This window comes from Geotrypetes seraphini, chromosome 2, assembly GCF_902459505.1.
Source record: "Geotrypetes seraphini chromosome 2, aGeoSer1.1, whole genome shotgun sequence".
In the NCBI taxonomy this organism is placed as follows: domain Eukaryota; kingdom Metazoa; phylum Chordata; class Amphibia; order Gymnophiona; family Dermophiidae; genus Geotrypetes; species Geotrypetes seraphini.
Genome location: NC_047085.1, coordinates 442324756 through 442336994, shown reverse-complemented (window position 1 = coordinate 442336994; position 12239 = coordinate 442324756). Strand labels below are relative to the sequence as shown.

Here is a 12239-nt window from a genome sequence, read left to right as displayed (position 1 = left end):
CTATTTAAGAGGTCTTTAATTCTTCTCTATTTGTGGAAAACAAAGTTGAAAATGTTATAATCGCTCTAAGGTACAGCTGCACCTCAAATACTGTGTGCAATTCTGGTCACCGTATCTCAAAAAAGATATAGCGGAATTAGAAAAAGTACAGAGAATGGCAATGAAAATGATAACATGGATGGGACGACTTCCCTATGAGGAAAGGCTAAAGTGGCTAGGGATCTTCAGCTTGGAGAAGAGATGGCTCAGGGGTGATATAATAGAGGTCTATAAAATACTGAGTGGACTGGAAAGGGTAGATGTGAATCACTTGTTTACTCTATCCATATATATTAGAACTAGGGGGCATGCAAGAAGCTACTATGTAGTAGAGTTAAAACAAACTGGAGAAAATATTTCTTTACACAACATATAATTAAACTCTGAAATTTGTTGCTGGAGAATATGGTGAAGTCAGTTAGCTTATCAGGGTTTAAAAAAGGTTTGGATAATTTCCTAAAAGAGAAGTCCATAGGAAATTATTGAGATATCCTAGGAATAAGCAGTGGATTTCCCCAAGCTATGCAGCATAAAATCTGTTTTACTACTTGGGATCTAGCTAGGTACCAGGAGGGGATGGCAATTCCCTTGACGCATGCAAGTGCCCACACTTACACCAGGTCTATGGCTGGTATAACTGGCATCAGAGCACCTAAAAGGTGTTCTTTTATAGAATTGCCTCCTTCACATGCAATTTTATTACCAAAATAGGCTTGCAAAATTATCCCTTTGATGCTTATCCTTGCCCAAGAATTTCAAAACACAATTTATAGCACTACACCGTATATAATGGCAAATTGGTGAGTTAAGCATTGTGAATATTAAGGCTGAACTTGCTACAATAGCAACTGAAATACACTTTACTTACCATTTAAATCTTTAAAACCAACTGAGAAGCTGAACTCTGTATTAGGTGTTTTGGGAGAAGGAGGTGGGATCATTTCCACTCCCAGACTCTGTTGATATAAAATAGAAAGATGGTGTTAGAATTAGAACAAAAGGCAAAACCATAACACACAGGACAGGCATCTAAAGTTTGCTGCTAAATGTACATAATTTTCCCTGTAAGTGTCATGTGTGTCATGTGCAGATATTGTTTTTAACATTTTTCTCTGAAATAGAGAAAAACCATGTAGCTGGATTTATCATACATGTAAAGTAAGACTTTAGAACACAGATTTTGATTTGATTTGATATACAGTGGTACCTTGGATTACGAGCATAATCCATTCCAGGAGCATGCTCGTAATCCAAAATGCTTGTTTATCAAAGCGAGTTTCCCCATAGGAAATAATGGAAACTCGCTTTGATAGGTTCCCCCCCCGAGGCCAGCAGCGCTGCTTCCCCCCCCCCCCCACGAGAACCGGCATTGCTCCCCCCGAAGGCCCCCCTGTGAACCGGCACCCTCCCCTCTGCGATCCGCACCCCCCTGCCGCGACCCGAGGTCCCCCCCAACCCACCCGAACCCTCTTCTTACTTTGCTGTAGCCTCCGCAGCGGCACCGGCACCAATATGTCCTGTGCGTGGTGCCGGTGCCTGAAGATCTGCTTCCTGTGTTGGGCCTTGAGAGTTCACATTCGACGTGAACTCTCAGGCCTTGAGCATGCGCACATGCTCAAGGCCCAGCACAGGAAGCAGATCTTCAGGCACCGGCAGCACGCACAGGACATGCTGGTGCCGGTGCCGCTGCGGAGGCTACAGCAAAGTAAGAAGAGGGTTCGAGTGGGTTGGGGGGACCTCAGGTCGCGGCGGGGGGGTGCCCGATGGTAGCGGGGGGGTGCCCGATGGTGGCGGGGGGGGGGGCCCGATGGCGGCGGGGGAGTGCCGGATCGCGGGGGGGGGGGGGGATGGTGCCGGTTCGCATGGGGGGGGCGCTCGCAAATCGAAGCGCGCTCAGTTTCCGAGGCGCCGATTTTGTGAATGTTTTGCTCGTCTTGCAAAACACTCGCAAACCGGTGCACTCGTAAACCGAGGTACCACTGTACAGGGTTTTAGCACAGGTCAGCAAGATAAAAGCTTTTACCTCACTGGCCTGTGCTAAAACCCTCTACTGTGGTTTTGTAAAAGGGGGCCATAATGAGGGGTGTTTATTTTTTTCATCTTTTTAATTCCAATGTATTTTTAAAATTATTTTTTATTGCAATCTGCATCAAAACTTATAGTAAAAAGCGAGTACAGTAAAACCTTGGATTGCAAGTAACTTGGTTTGAAAGTGTTTTACAAGACAAGCAAAACATTTTATTAAATTTTAACTTGATATACAAGAAATGTCTTGTAATACAAGTACATACAGGATACATGCATCACATCATCACAACTGAGCCGATAGTTCTTCTCTCTCTGACGCTGCAAGAGTGTAGTGACTGTTCTAAATGAGCAAGGTCTTGCAATACAAGTATGTAGTATTTTGTATTAAAGTTTTTGGGTTGTGGAATGAATCGTATGAGTTTCCATTATTTCCTATGGGGAAATTCTCTTTGATATATGAATGCTTTGGATTACAAGCATGCTTCTGGAACGAATTATCCTCGCAAACCAAGGTTTTACTGTATAAGGATTACTCAATATAAAAACTTTGTTTCCCCACTGTTCAATTTTAATTTAAACTCTGAAACCCAATATTCCAAAATAGATAAGCCATTAGTTACTTTATTGATTAGGTCAGAAATGGCTTCCATAAAAGGAATATATATCATAGTAAAATGAGCATACATGAACATATGATAACCCTCTGCCAAATGCCTTATTCCTAGTTGTCAATCAAAAATTACTCTAAGACAAACTCTTCTCATTGACTCATTTTCATTACACAATTAACACAGTCATATTTGCCGATTTGCCATAGACCTCAGAACCACCACTCCTCCATCCGTTATTGTATAGTTCACTGGGGAGCTTACAGGGCCAATCTTCACTGGTCAAAGGCTTTTCAGCTTTTAACATTTATCTAACTTTTCACTTAAAGTTCTCAATTTATACTTATTTAAAACTTTAAATTTTAACTTTTAGTTGAAACTTGCACTTATCTTTCTAGTAGTATATCTTTGTCTTTATTGTTTAGTGGTTTGCGGTTGGACCCAACATGTTTTGCCTCAGCTTTGTCAGGGATCCATTCCTTCCCGCTGTCATCCGACATATACATTCATATATCAGTTGGAACATGTCGGGTCCAACCGCAAACCGTTAAACAATAAAGACAAAAATATACTACTAGAAAGATAAGTGCAAGTTTCAACTAAAAGTTAAAATTTAAAGTTTTAAATAAGTATAAATTGAGAACTTTAAGTGAAAAGTTAGATAAATGTTAAAAGCTGAAAATCCTTTGACCAGTGAAGATTGGCACTGTAAGCTCCCCAGTGAACTATACAATAACGGATGGAGGAGTGGTGGTTCTGAGGTCTATGGCAAATCGGCGAACATGACTGTGTTAATTGTTTAATGAAAATGAGTCAATGAGAAGAGTTTATCTTAGAGTAATTTTTGATTGATTGCTGAAACACTCCAAGTAATTATTCCTAGTTGTGACATCAAAATATTGAACAGAATGGGATATATAGGTGATCCTTAGAGGACAGGCAAGACTGCAAATAGAGGACTCCCACTCAGCTTAGAGGAGAGAAACTTTCTCAGTATGTATAATCTTTTGTGATGTATTTAGATTCTAGCAAAGCCTTTGACAGTGTTCAACATAGATGTCTAATAAATTAACTGAGTGCCCTCAGGATGGGCCACAAAGTGACGGGCTGGGTCAGGAATTGGTTGAGTGGAAGACGACAGAAGGTAGTGGTCAATGGAGATCGCTCTGAGAAAAGGGATGTTACCAGTGGTGTGCCTCAAGGTTCTATTCTTGGGGCTCTTCTTTTTAACACTTTTATAAGCAATGTTGCTGAGGGGCTGTCAGGTCAGATTTGCCTCTTTGTGGATGATACCAAAATCTGCAATACAGTAGACACTCAGGATGGTGACCTAACATGAAGAAAGATCTGGCAAAGCTTGAAGAATGGTCTAAAATTTGGCAGCTAAAATTTAATGCTAAGAAATGCAAGGTCATGCATTTGGGCTGCAAAAACCTGAAGGAACAGTATAGTTTAGGGGGTGAAGAACTTATGTGCACGACAGAAGAGCGGGACTTGGATGTGATTGTATGTGATGATGTTAAGGTGGCCAAACAAGTTCAAAAGGTGATGGCGAAAGCTAGAAGGATGCTAGGGTGCATAGGGAGAGGAAAGAGCACAGGAAGCATCAGAAAGAATGTCACCGAGTGGTCAGAAAAGCCAAGAAAGAATACAAGGAGAGACTAGCCAAGGAAGCAAGAAATTTTAAACCATTTTTCAGATATGTAAAAGGGAAACAGCCAGCGAGGGAGGAGGTGGGACCTCTGGATGAGGGAGACAAGAAAGGAGTGGTGAAGGAGGAAAAAGAGGTGGCTGATAGACTAAACAAGTTCTTTGCGTCGGTCTTTACAAAAGAAGACACATCCAACATGCCGGAACCAGAAAAAATCTTCAAGGGGGATCAGGAGGGTATATTATCATGCATGGAGGTAAGCCTCGAAAGCGTTCTAAGGCAGATAGATAGATTAAAAGTTGACAAATCTCCTGGCCCAGATGGGATCCACCCGAGAATACTGAAAGAGCTCAGAGACGAAATAGCGGAGTTACTCAGGCATATTTGCAACCTATCCTTGAAAACAGGGATAATCCCGGAAGATTGGAGGATAGCAAATGTTACACCAATCTTCAAAAAAGGATCGAGAGGCGACCTGGGGAACTATAGACCGGTGAGCTTGACCTCAGTTCCGGGGAAGATGGTCAAATCACTGATCAGGGAAGGTATCAATGAGCATATAAAAAAAAATAAACTGATGAGATCAAGCCAGCATGGTTTCTATAAAGGACGATCGTGCCAAACGAATCTACTACATTTCTTTGAGGGGATAAGCAAACATTTGGACCAAGGTAACCCCATTGACATAGTTTATCTGGATTTCCAAAAAGCCTTTGACAAGGTACCCCATGAGCGCCTGCTGAAGAAACTGGCTGGTGGATAGGAAGCAGAGGATAGTAGTAAAAGGACACTACTCTGACTGGAAAGGGGTCATGAGTGGTATCGCGCAGGAGTCAGTGCTAGGACCGCTTCTGTTCAATATATTCATTAACGATCTGGAAACAGGCACGAAGTGCGAAGTTATCAAGTTCGCGGATGATACAAAACTCTCCAACAGGGTCAAAACTGTTGAGGAATGCAAAGAACTGCAGAGCGACCTGAACAAACTGTGTGAGTGGGCAAAAAGATGGCAGATGAGCTTCAATGTGGAGAAATGTAAGGTCTTGCACATGGGGAAAGGGAACCCCATGTACAGCTATACGATGGGAGGGAGGGTGATGGGGAAAGGCACCCTAGAAAAAGACCTAGGGGTATTGGTGGATACAACAATGAAGCCAGCGGCGCAATGTGTAGCGGCCTCAAAGAAAGCGAACAGAATGCTGGGCATTATCAGAAAAGATATCACTACCAGAACGAAGGAGGTTATCCTGCCATTGTATCGAGCAATGGTGCGACCACATCTGGAATACTGTGTCCAATACTGGTCACCGTACCTTAAGAAAGACATGGTGATACTTGAGAGGGTCCAGAGGAGAGCAACTAGGATTATAAAAGGAATGGAGAACCTTTCATATGCCGAAAGGTTAGGCAAACTGGGGCTCTTTATCCTGGAAAAGCGGAGACTGAGAGGAGACATGATACAGACGTATAAAATCATGAAAGGCATAGAGAGGGTGGAGAGGGACGGATTCTTCAGACTAGCGGGGACAACAAAAACAAGAGGTCATTCAGAAAAACTGAGAGGGGACAAATTCAAAACGAATGCAAGGAAGTTTTTCTTCACTCAGAGGGTGGTGGACACCTGGAACACGCTTCCAAAGGAGGTAATAGGACAGAGTACAATACTGGGTTTCAAAAAGGGACTGGATGACTTCCTGGAAGCGAAGGGGATTGCAGGGTATAGATAGAAAGTTACTCTACAGGACATAAGCGAAAAGCGTATGTGAGTTTTAGGGTAGGAGCACTATCAGGTCCTGGACCTGATGGGCCGCCGCATGAGCAGACTGCCGGGCACGATGGACCTCAGGTCTGACCCGACAGAGGCAATTCTTATGTTCTTATGTATGGCCAGTAGGAAAAAGGAGATATTGATGCTCCTGTATAAGACTCTGGTGAGACCTTGTTTAGAATATTGTGTACAATTCTGGAGACCACACCTTCCAAAAGATATAAAAAGGATGGAGTCAGTCCAGCGGAAGGTTACTGAAATGGTGCTTGGTCTTCGTCATAAGGCATATGGGGACAGATTTAAAGATCTCAATATGTATACTATGGAGGAAAGACAAAGTTAGACAAGTTTCTTCTGAACAGGAACGTGCGCTGGTGGGGCTAGTCTGAGTTAGGGTGTTGGTCTTTGACCAGAGGGCCGCCGTGGGAGCGGACTGCTGGGCATGATGGACCACTGGTCTGACTCAGCAGTGGCAATTCTTATGTTCTTATGTTACAGGAGAGGGGAAATATGATAGAGACATTTAAATACCTACATGGCGTGAATGCACACGAGTTGAGTCTCTTTCATTTGAAAGGAAGCTCAGGAATGAGAGGGCATAGGATGAAGTTAAGAAGCTCAGGAGTAATCTAAAGAAATTCCGTATTTTTTGCTCCATAAGATGTACTTTTCCCCCATAAAAGTAGGTGGAAAAAAGGGTACATCCTATGGAGTGAATACCCAAATCTCCCCCCCCTGTTACTTTATTTAGACCTCCCCTCTCCCGTCGCTGCTTCTGATGGTCATTCACTGCCACCGAAAGTAGAGGAAGGGAAAGGCCAGGTGGGTACAGTGATTGCATGCTGCCGGCCCAGAAGTCTTACCCTCGACGTCAATTCTGACGTCAGTGAGGAGGTCCGGGCCAGCCATTGACTAGCCCGGACCTTCTCTCCAACATCAGAATTGACGTTGGAGAGAAGGCTCTGGGCTGGTGGCGTGCAATCACTGCACCCGCCTGGCCCTTCCCAGCAATTCCTTCTGTTTCTTCTGTTCCGGTGCCATGCTGATGAGCAAGGAGTCACCCCCCCCCCCACCGCTGCTGCTTCATTGACGTGTCCTCACAGTGGCAATAACAAGAGGTAATTAAATCGGGTGGGCAGGCTTGGGGGTGCTGAAGAGGACAAAGGCTGGAAGGCAGTGAGTGGAACATAGGAGGGAGGGAGGAAGGGACAATTGTTCGGCCTGAGGAAGGAAAGAAAGAAATCACCAGACAATGGGGGGAGGAAGAGGACAAAGGCTGGAAGGCATTGAAGGGACATAAGAAGGAGGGAGGGAGGACGGGACAATTGTTGGGCTTGAGTTGGGGGGAGGGGGAGAGGACAAAGGCTGGAAGGCAGTGAGGGGAATATAGGAGGGAGGGAGGAAGGGACAATTTTTCGGCCTGAGGAAGGAAAGAAAGAAAGAAATCACCAGACAATGGGGGGAGGAAGAGGACAAAGGCTGGAAGGCATTGAGGGGGACATAGGAAGGAGGGAGGGAGGAAGGGACAATTGTTGGGCCTAAGGAAGGAAAGAAAGAAATCACCAGACAATGGGGGGAGGAAGAGGACAAAGGCTGGAAGGCATTGAGGGGGACATAGGAAGGAGGGGGGAGGATGGGACAATTGTTGGGCTTGAGGAAGGAAAGAAAGAAAGAAATCACCAGACTAATAAAGGTAAGAAAAATGATTTTATTTTCAAATTAGTTATCAAAATGTATCAGTTTTGAGAATTTATATCTGCTGTCTATATTTTGCACTATATTTGTCTATTTTATATAGTTGTTACTGAGGTGACATTGCATATTTTTAAAGTCATCTGCCTTGACATCTGTGGTCTGTCCCTGCCTGCCCTATGCCCTATCCTGGCTTACCACTAGACCACCAGAGGGGGGACAGGGTGAAGAGCCTGGCAAGGAGTGTGGGGTTGGGTGCAGAGCTTGGCAGGGAGAGTTTCTGCTCCCCACATGTAATACTTTATATTTCTCAAATGGCAGATGAAGTTCAACATTGGCAGATGAAGTTCAACATTGAGAAATGTAAAGTATTACATGTGGGGAGCAGAAACTCGAGGTACAACTATACAATGGGAGGGATGTTATTGAATAAGAGTACCCAGGAAAGGGACTTGGGGGTAATGGTGGACATGACAATGAAGCCGTCGGCACAGTGTGCAGCGGCCGCTAAGAGAGCGAATAGAATGTTTGGTATAATCAAAAAGGGTATTACAGCCAGAACGAAAGAAGTTATCCTGCCGTTGTATCGGGCGATGGTGCGCTCGCATTTGGAGTACTGCGTCCAATATTGGTCGCCGTACCTTAAGAAGGATATGGCGTTAGTCGAGAGGGTTCAGAGGAGAGCGACACGTCTGATAAAAGGTATGGAAAACCTGTCATATTCTGAGAGATTGGAGAAGCTGGGTCTCTTTTCCCTGGAGAAGAGGAGACTTAGAGGAGATATGATAGAGACTTATAAGATCATGAAGGGCATAGAGAGAGTAAAGAGGGACAGATTCTTCAAACTTTCTAATAACAAAAGAACAAGAGGGCATTCGGAAAAGCTGATAGGAGACAGATTCAAAACAAATGCTATGAAGTTCTTCTTTACCCAACGTGTGGTGGACACCTGGAATGCGCTTCCAGAGGACGTAATAAGGCAGAGTACGGTACTGGGGTTCAAGAAAGGATTGGATAAATTCCTACTGGAAATGGGGATAGAGGGGTATAGATAGAAGATTACTACACAGGTCCTGGACCTGTTGGGCCACCGCGTGAGCGGACTGCTGGGCATGATGGACCTCGGGTCTGACCCAGCAGAGGCATTTCTTATGTTCTTATGTTTTTTTTCTTGTTTTCCTGCTCTAAATCTAGGGTGCATCTTATGGTCAGGTGCGTCTTATGGAGTGACAAATACAGCACTTTTTTTTTACAGAAAGGGTGACAGATGCTTGGAACAGTCTTCCAAAAAAGGTGGTGGAAATAGAGACTGTGTCTGATTTCAAGACAGCCTGGGATAGTCACGTGGGATCTCTTAGAGAGAGGAAGAACCTGATGCTCAATGCTACGGAGCTAAAACAAATAGCACCTGCTCCATACCTTAGGAACAGTATAGAAACACAATCTTCCAATGCTCAGAGCTAATGACATGCAAAACTCTCAACTGGACTTTCTCCCAAGTGTTGGTCTTGTAATTTGCAGGAGGGTACCTTAATGCATATGATCTATGACTGTACACAGGTTATTGGGACAAAGTATGGGAAACTATTTTTAAAATCTTAAACATATCAAATTATATGTGCACTATGAGACAAGTAAGGGGGAGAAATGTGCTTGGTACATGCATGGGGTTACCATATTTGTGAAGACAAAAAAGAAGACACATGACCCTGCCTATAGTCCACCCACAAGCCCCACCCACACTCCTCCATTTCCTTGATCCCCCTTCCCAACCTCTATATCCTTTTAGTGCTTTTCTCTCTTTCTCTCTCCCTTCTTCTAACCTTCCTCCCCCACAGGTGCTTCTCTCTCTTCTTCCAATCTCCTTCTTCTGTGGATTCATCTTTCTTTCGCTGTTTCTGTCTCCTTCTAACTCCCAACCCCCCCTCCAAATGCACTATGGGTGCCCCTCTCTCTCCTTCCAACCTTCTCTCCTGCTGTTTCTGTCTCTCCTCTCCCATCCAGCACTATCCTACTCCATGCTCTTTTTTCTAGCAATCTCTCCTTTCCATAATGCTTCTCCAGCCTTCTTCCCTCCCTCTATGCAGTTTCTCCTGCCCCCTCCATGCTGTTTCACCCTTCTTCTCTCTCTCTCCATTCATGCTGTTTCTCCCTTCCTCTCTCCATGCTGTTTCTCCAGCCCCCTCCTCTCCCTTCATGCTGTTTCTCCAGTTCCTTTCCATCTCTAGCTCCTGACTCCCTCACTACCTCTTCCCCAGGCTGGCCATTGTAATTGAATGTTCAGGTAACCAGCAGAAGCAACAAGGTAATCCTACTGCTGCTGACCTGCCCTGGAAGCTGCCTCTCTGCAAGTCTTGCCTACGTAGAAACAGGAAGTTGCCACAGAGAGGTGGCTTCCGGGACAGGCCAGCGGCAGCAGGATTCAATTATAGTGGACGGACCTGAGAAGGAGGTAGGTGTGGGAGTCGGGAGAGCCAGCTAAACCTGGACAGATTCCTCAATTTTTGAAAAACTGTCCGGGCCCGGACAGTCCTCAAAAAAGAGGACATGTTCGGGTTTTCGCAGACATCTGGTATCCATACACATGCACACAAGAATTTCACAATTAGCGCAGCTCTTGTGTACATGTGCCAGGTGAACCCAGAAGTGAAGCACCCATTGGTGCTGGTTTTCTATATTAGATCTGTGTAGTGGGTATGACCAAATACTCATGAGTGAGGTGGTCAAAGTGAAAACTGCATTTATATGTCAACTGGGATTTTACTAGTTTAATTGACTTCCCCAAGGGCTGTCAGGAGACCCTGTGCTTTTCAACAGCTAATGGAGAAAACCATGGGGGATATGAATTTATTAGAGGTTTTAATGTAACTAGATGATTTGAGTTTGAGAAAACTTGGGAGGAACATGAGGAAAGGTTGCTTAAGGCAGTGTTTTTCAACCTTTTTTGGGCAAAGGCACACTTGTTTCATGAAAAAAATCACGAGGCACACCACCATTAGAAAATGTAAAAAAATTTAACTCTGTGCCTATATTGACTATATATAAAGTAATTATCTTGAATAGGAATCAAATAAACACAAAGAAAGTATTTTATAATTACTTTATTATGAAATATTAAGTAAACAGAATAGTGAAAAATTATAAAATACTTTATTCAGTGCGAAACCTGGGCCTGTTTGGCTGAACACAAAGCTGATATTCTGGCTGGAATCGAAGAAAGACACACACGTAGCTCTTCGTCAACAGCTCTCAGTCTCTCTCTGTATTTGGTTTTTATAGCATACAAAAATAGACAAATATACCCTCCATCCTTTTTATTAAACCACAATAGCAGTTTTTAGCGCAGGGAGCTGCGCTGAATGCCCAGCGCTGCTCTTGACGCTCATAGGCTCCCTGCGCTAAAAACCACTATTGCGGTTTAGTAAAAGGTGACCATATTGTAAAATATAGACAGCAGATATAAATTCAGAACTGTGCATAGTAAGTGAAGGGAAGTTTTCATCTCTGGGAATTTACCCAGTTAACTATTAAGTTATTTGGGCAAATTCCTTTGAAAACTGTGGTAATACTGCCTCCACTTTGCTAAATTTAAAATAAAATCATTTTTCCTACTTTGTCTGGTGATTTCTGGTTGCACTTTCTTCTTCTGACTGTGCATCCAATCTTTCTTCCCTTCTATCAGCCTGTATGCTTTCTCTCCTCCACACCTCATTCCCTCCCCCAACTTTTTCTTCCTCTCTCCCTGACCTTTCTTTCTTTTTTTCTGTTTCTCTTCTTTCCTTCTGTTTCCCTGCCTGCCCCCTTTCTTTCTTTCTCCCTGCCGTTCCCCAAGCCACTGCCACTGCCGCTGCCATCGGGGAACAGGACCCACCAATGGATAACAGGCCCCAAAGCTAACGCCGACGCATGCTCTCCCTGACGTCAATTCTGCAATTGGAGAGGAAGTTCCGCCCAGCCAGGCAGCGATTGGCTGGCCCGAACTTCCTCTCCAACTGCAGAATTGACGTCGTGGAGAAGAAGACTTATCGGCTCGATAGATTAGATCGCCAAGACAAAGTGAGTCCTGGGTGATCGACTCACTTTGCCTTGGCGAGCTACTGGCGCCCCTGCCTCGGGCCCCCTGTCAGCTCCGGGCCCCTGAATGCAGGACTGGTAGTACTGCCCTGATGGCGGCCCTGCGGCACACCAGGCAACATCTCGCGGCACACTAGTGTGCCGCGGAACAGCGGTTGAAAAACACTGGCTTAAGGTACTGGACCAATTAGCGCAATGTTTATGTTTATGTGGTCTAAATTGTCACTGGACAAATGTAAATTTTTGTCAGGCAGAATTTATGTGGGGCATGTTTCCATGAATCGAGTTTCTATACCCGAGTTACTTTGCATGCGTAAGTTTGATATGGCACATCTACAAAACAATTGCATCATTATCTACAATTGCAGCAAAGAAATAA

The 12239-nt window shown here is 44.3% G+C and overlaps 1 protein-coding gene across 4 annotated transcripts in view; it reads right to left on the bottom strand.

Moving 5' to 3' along the window:
- Nucleotides 1-12239, bottom strand: part of APBB1IP (amyloid beta precursor protein binding family B member 1 interacting protein) — a 267594-nt gene that overhangs the window by 171027 nt on the left and 84328 nt on the right. For all 4 annotated transcript variants that reach the window (XM_033931405.1, XM_033931404.1, XM_033931406.1 and 1 more), the window contains exon 3: nt 908-995. In XM_033931405.1, the coding sequence (XP_033787296.1) occupies nt 908-995 (88 nt within the window). The remainder of the gene's footprint in view (nt 1-907; nt 996-12239) is intronic.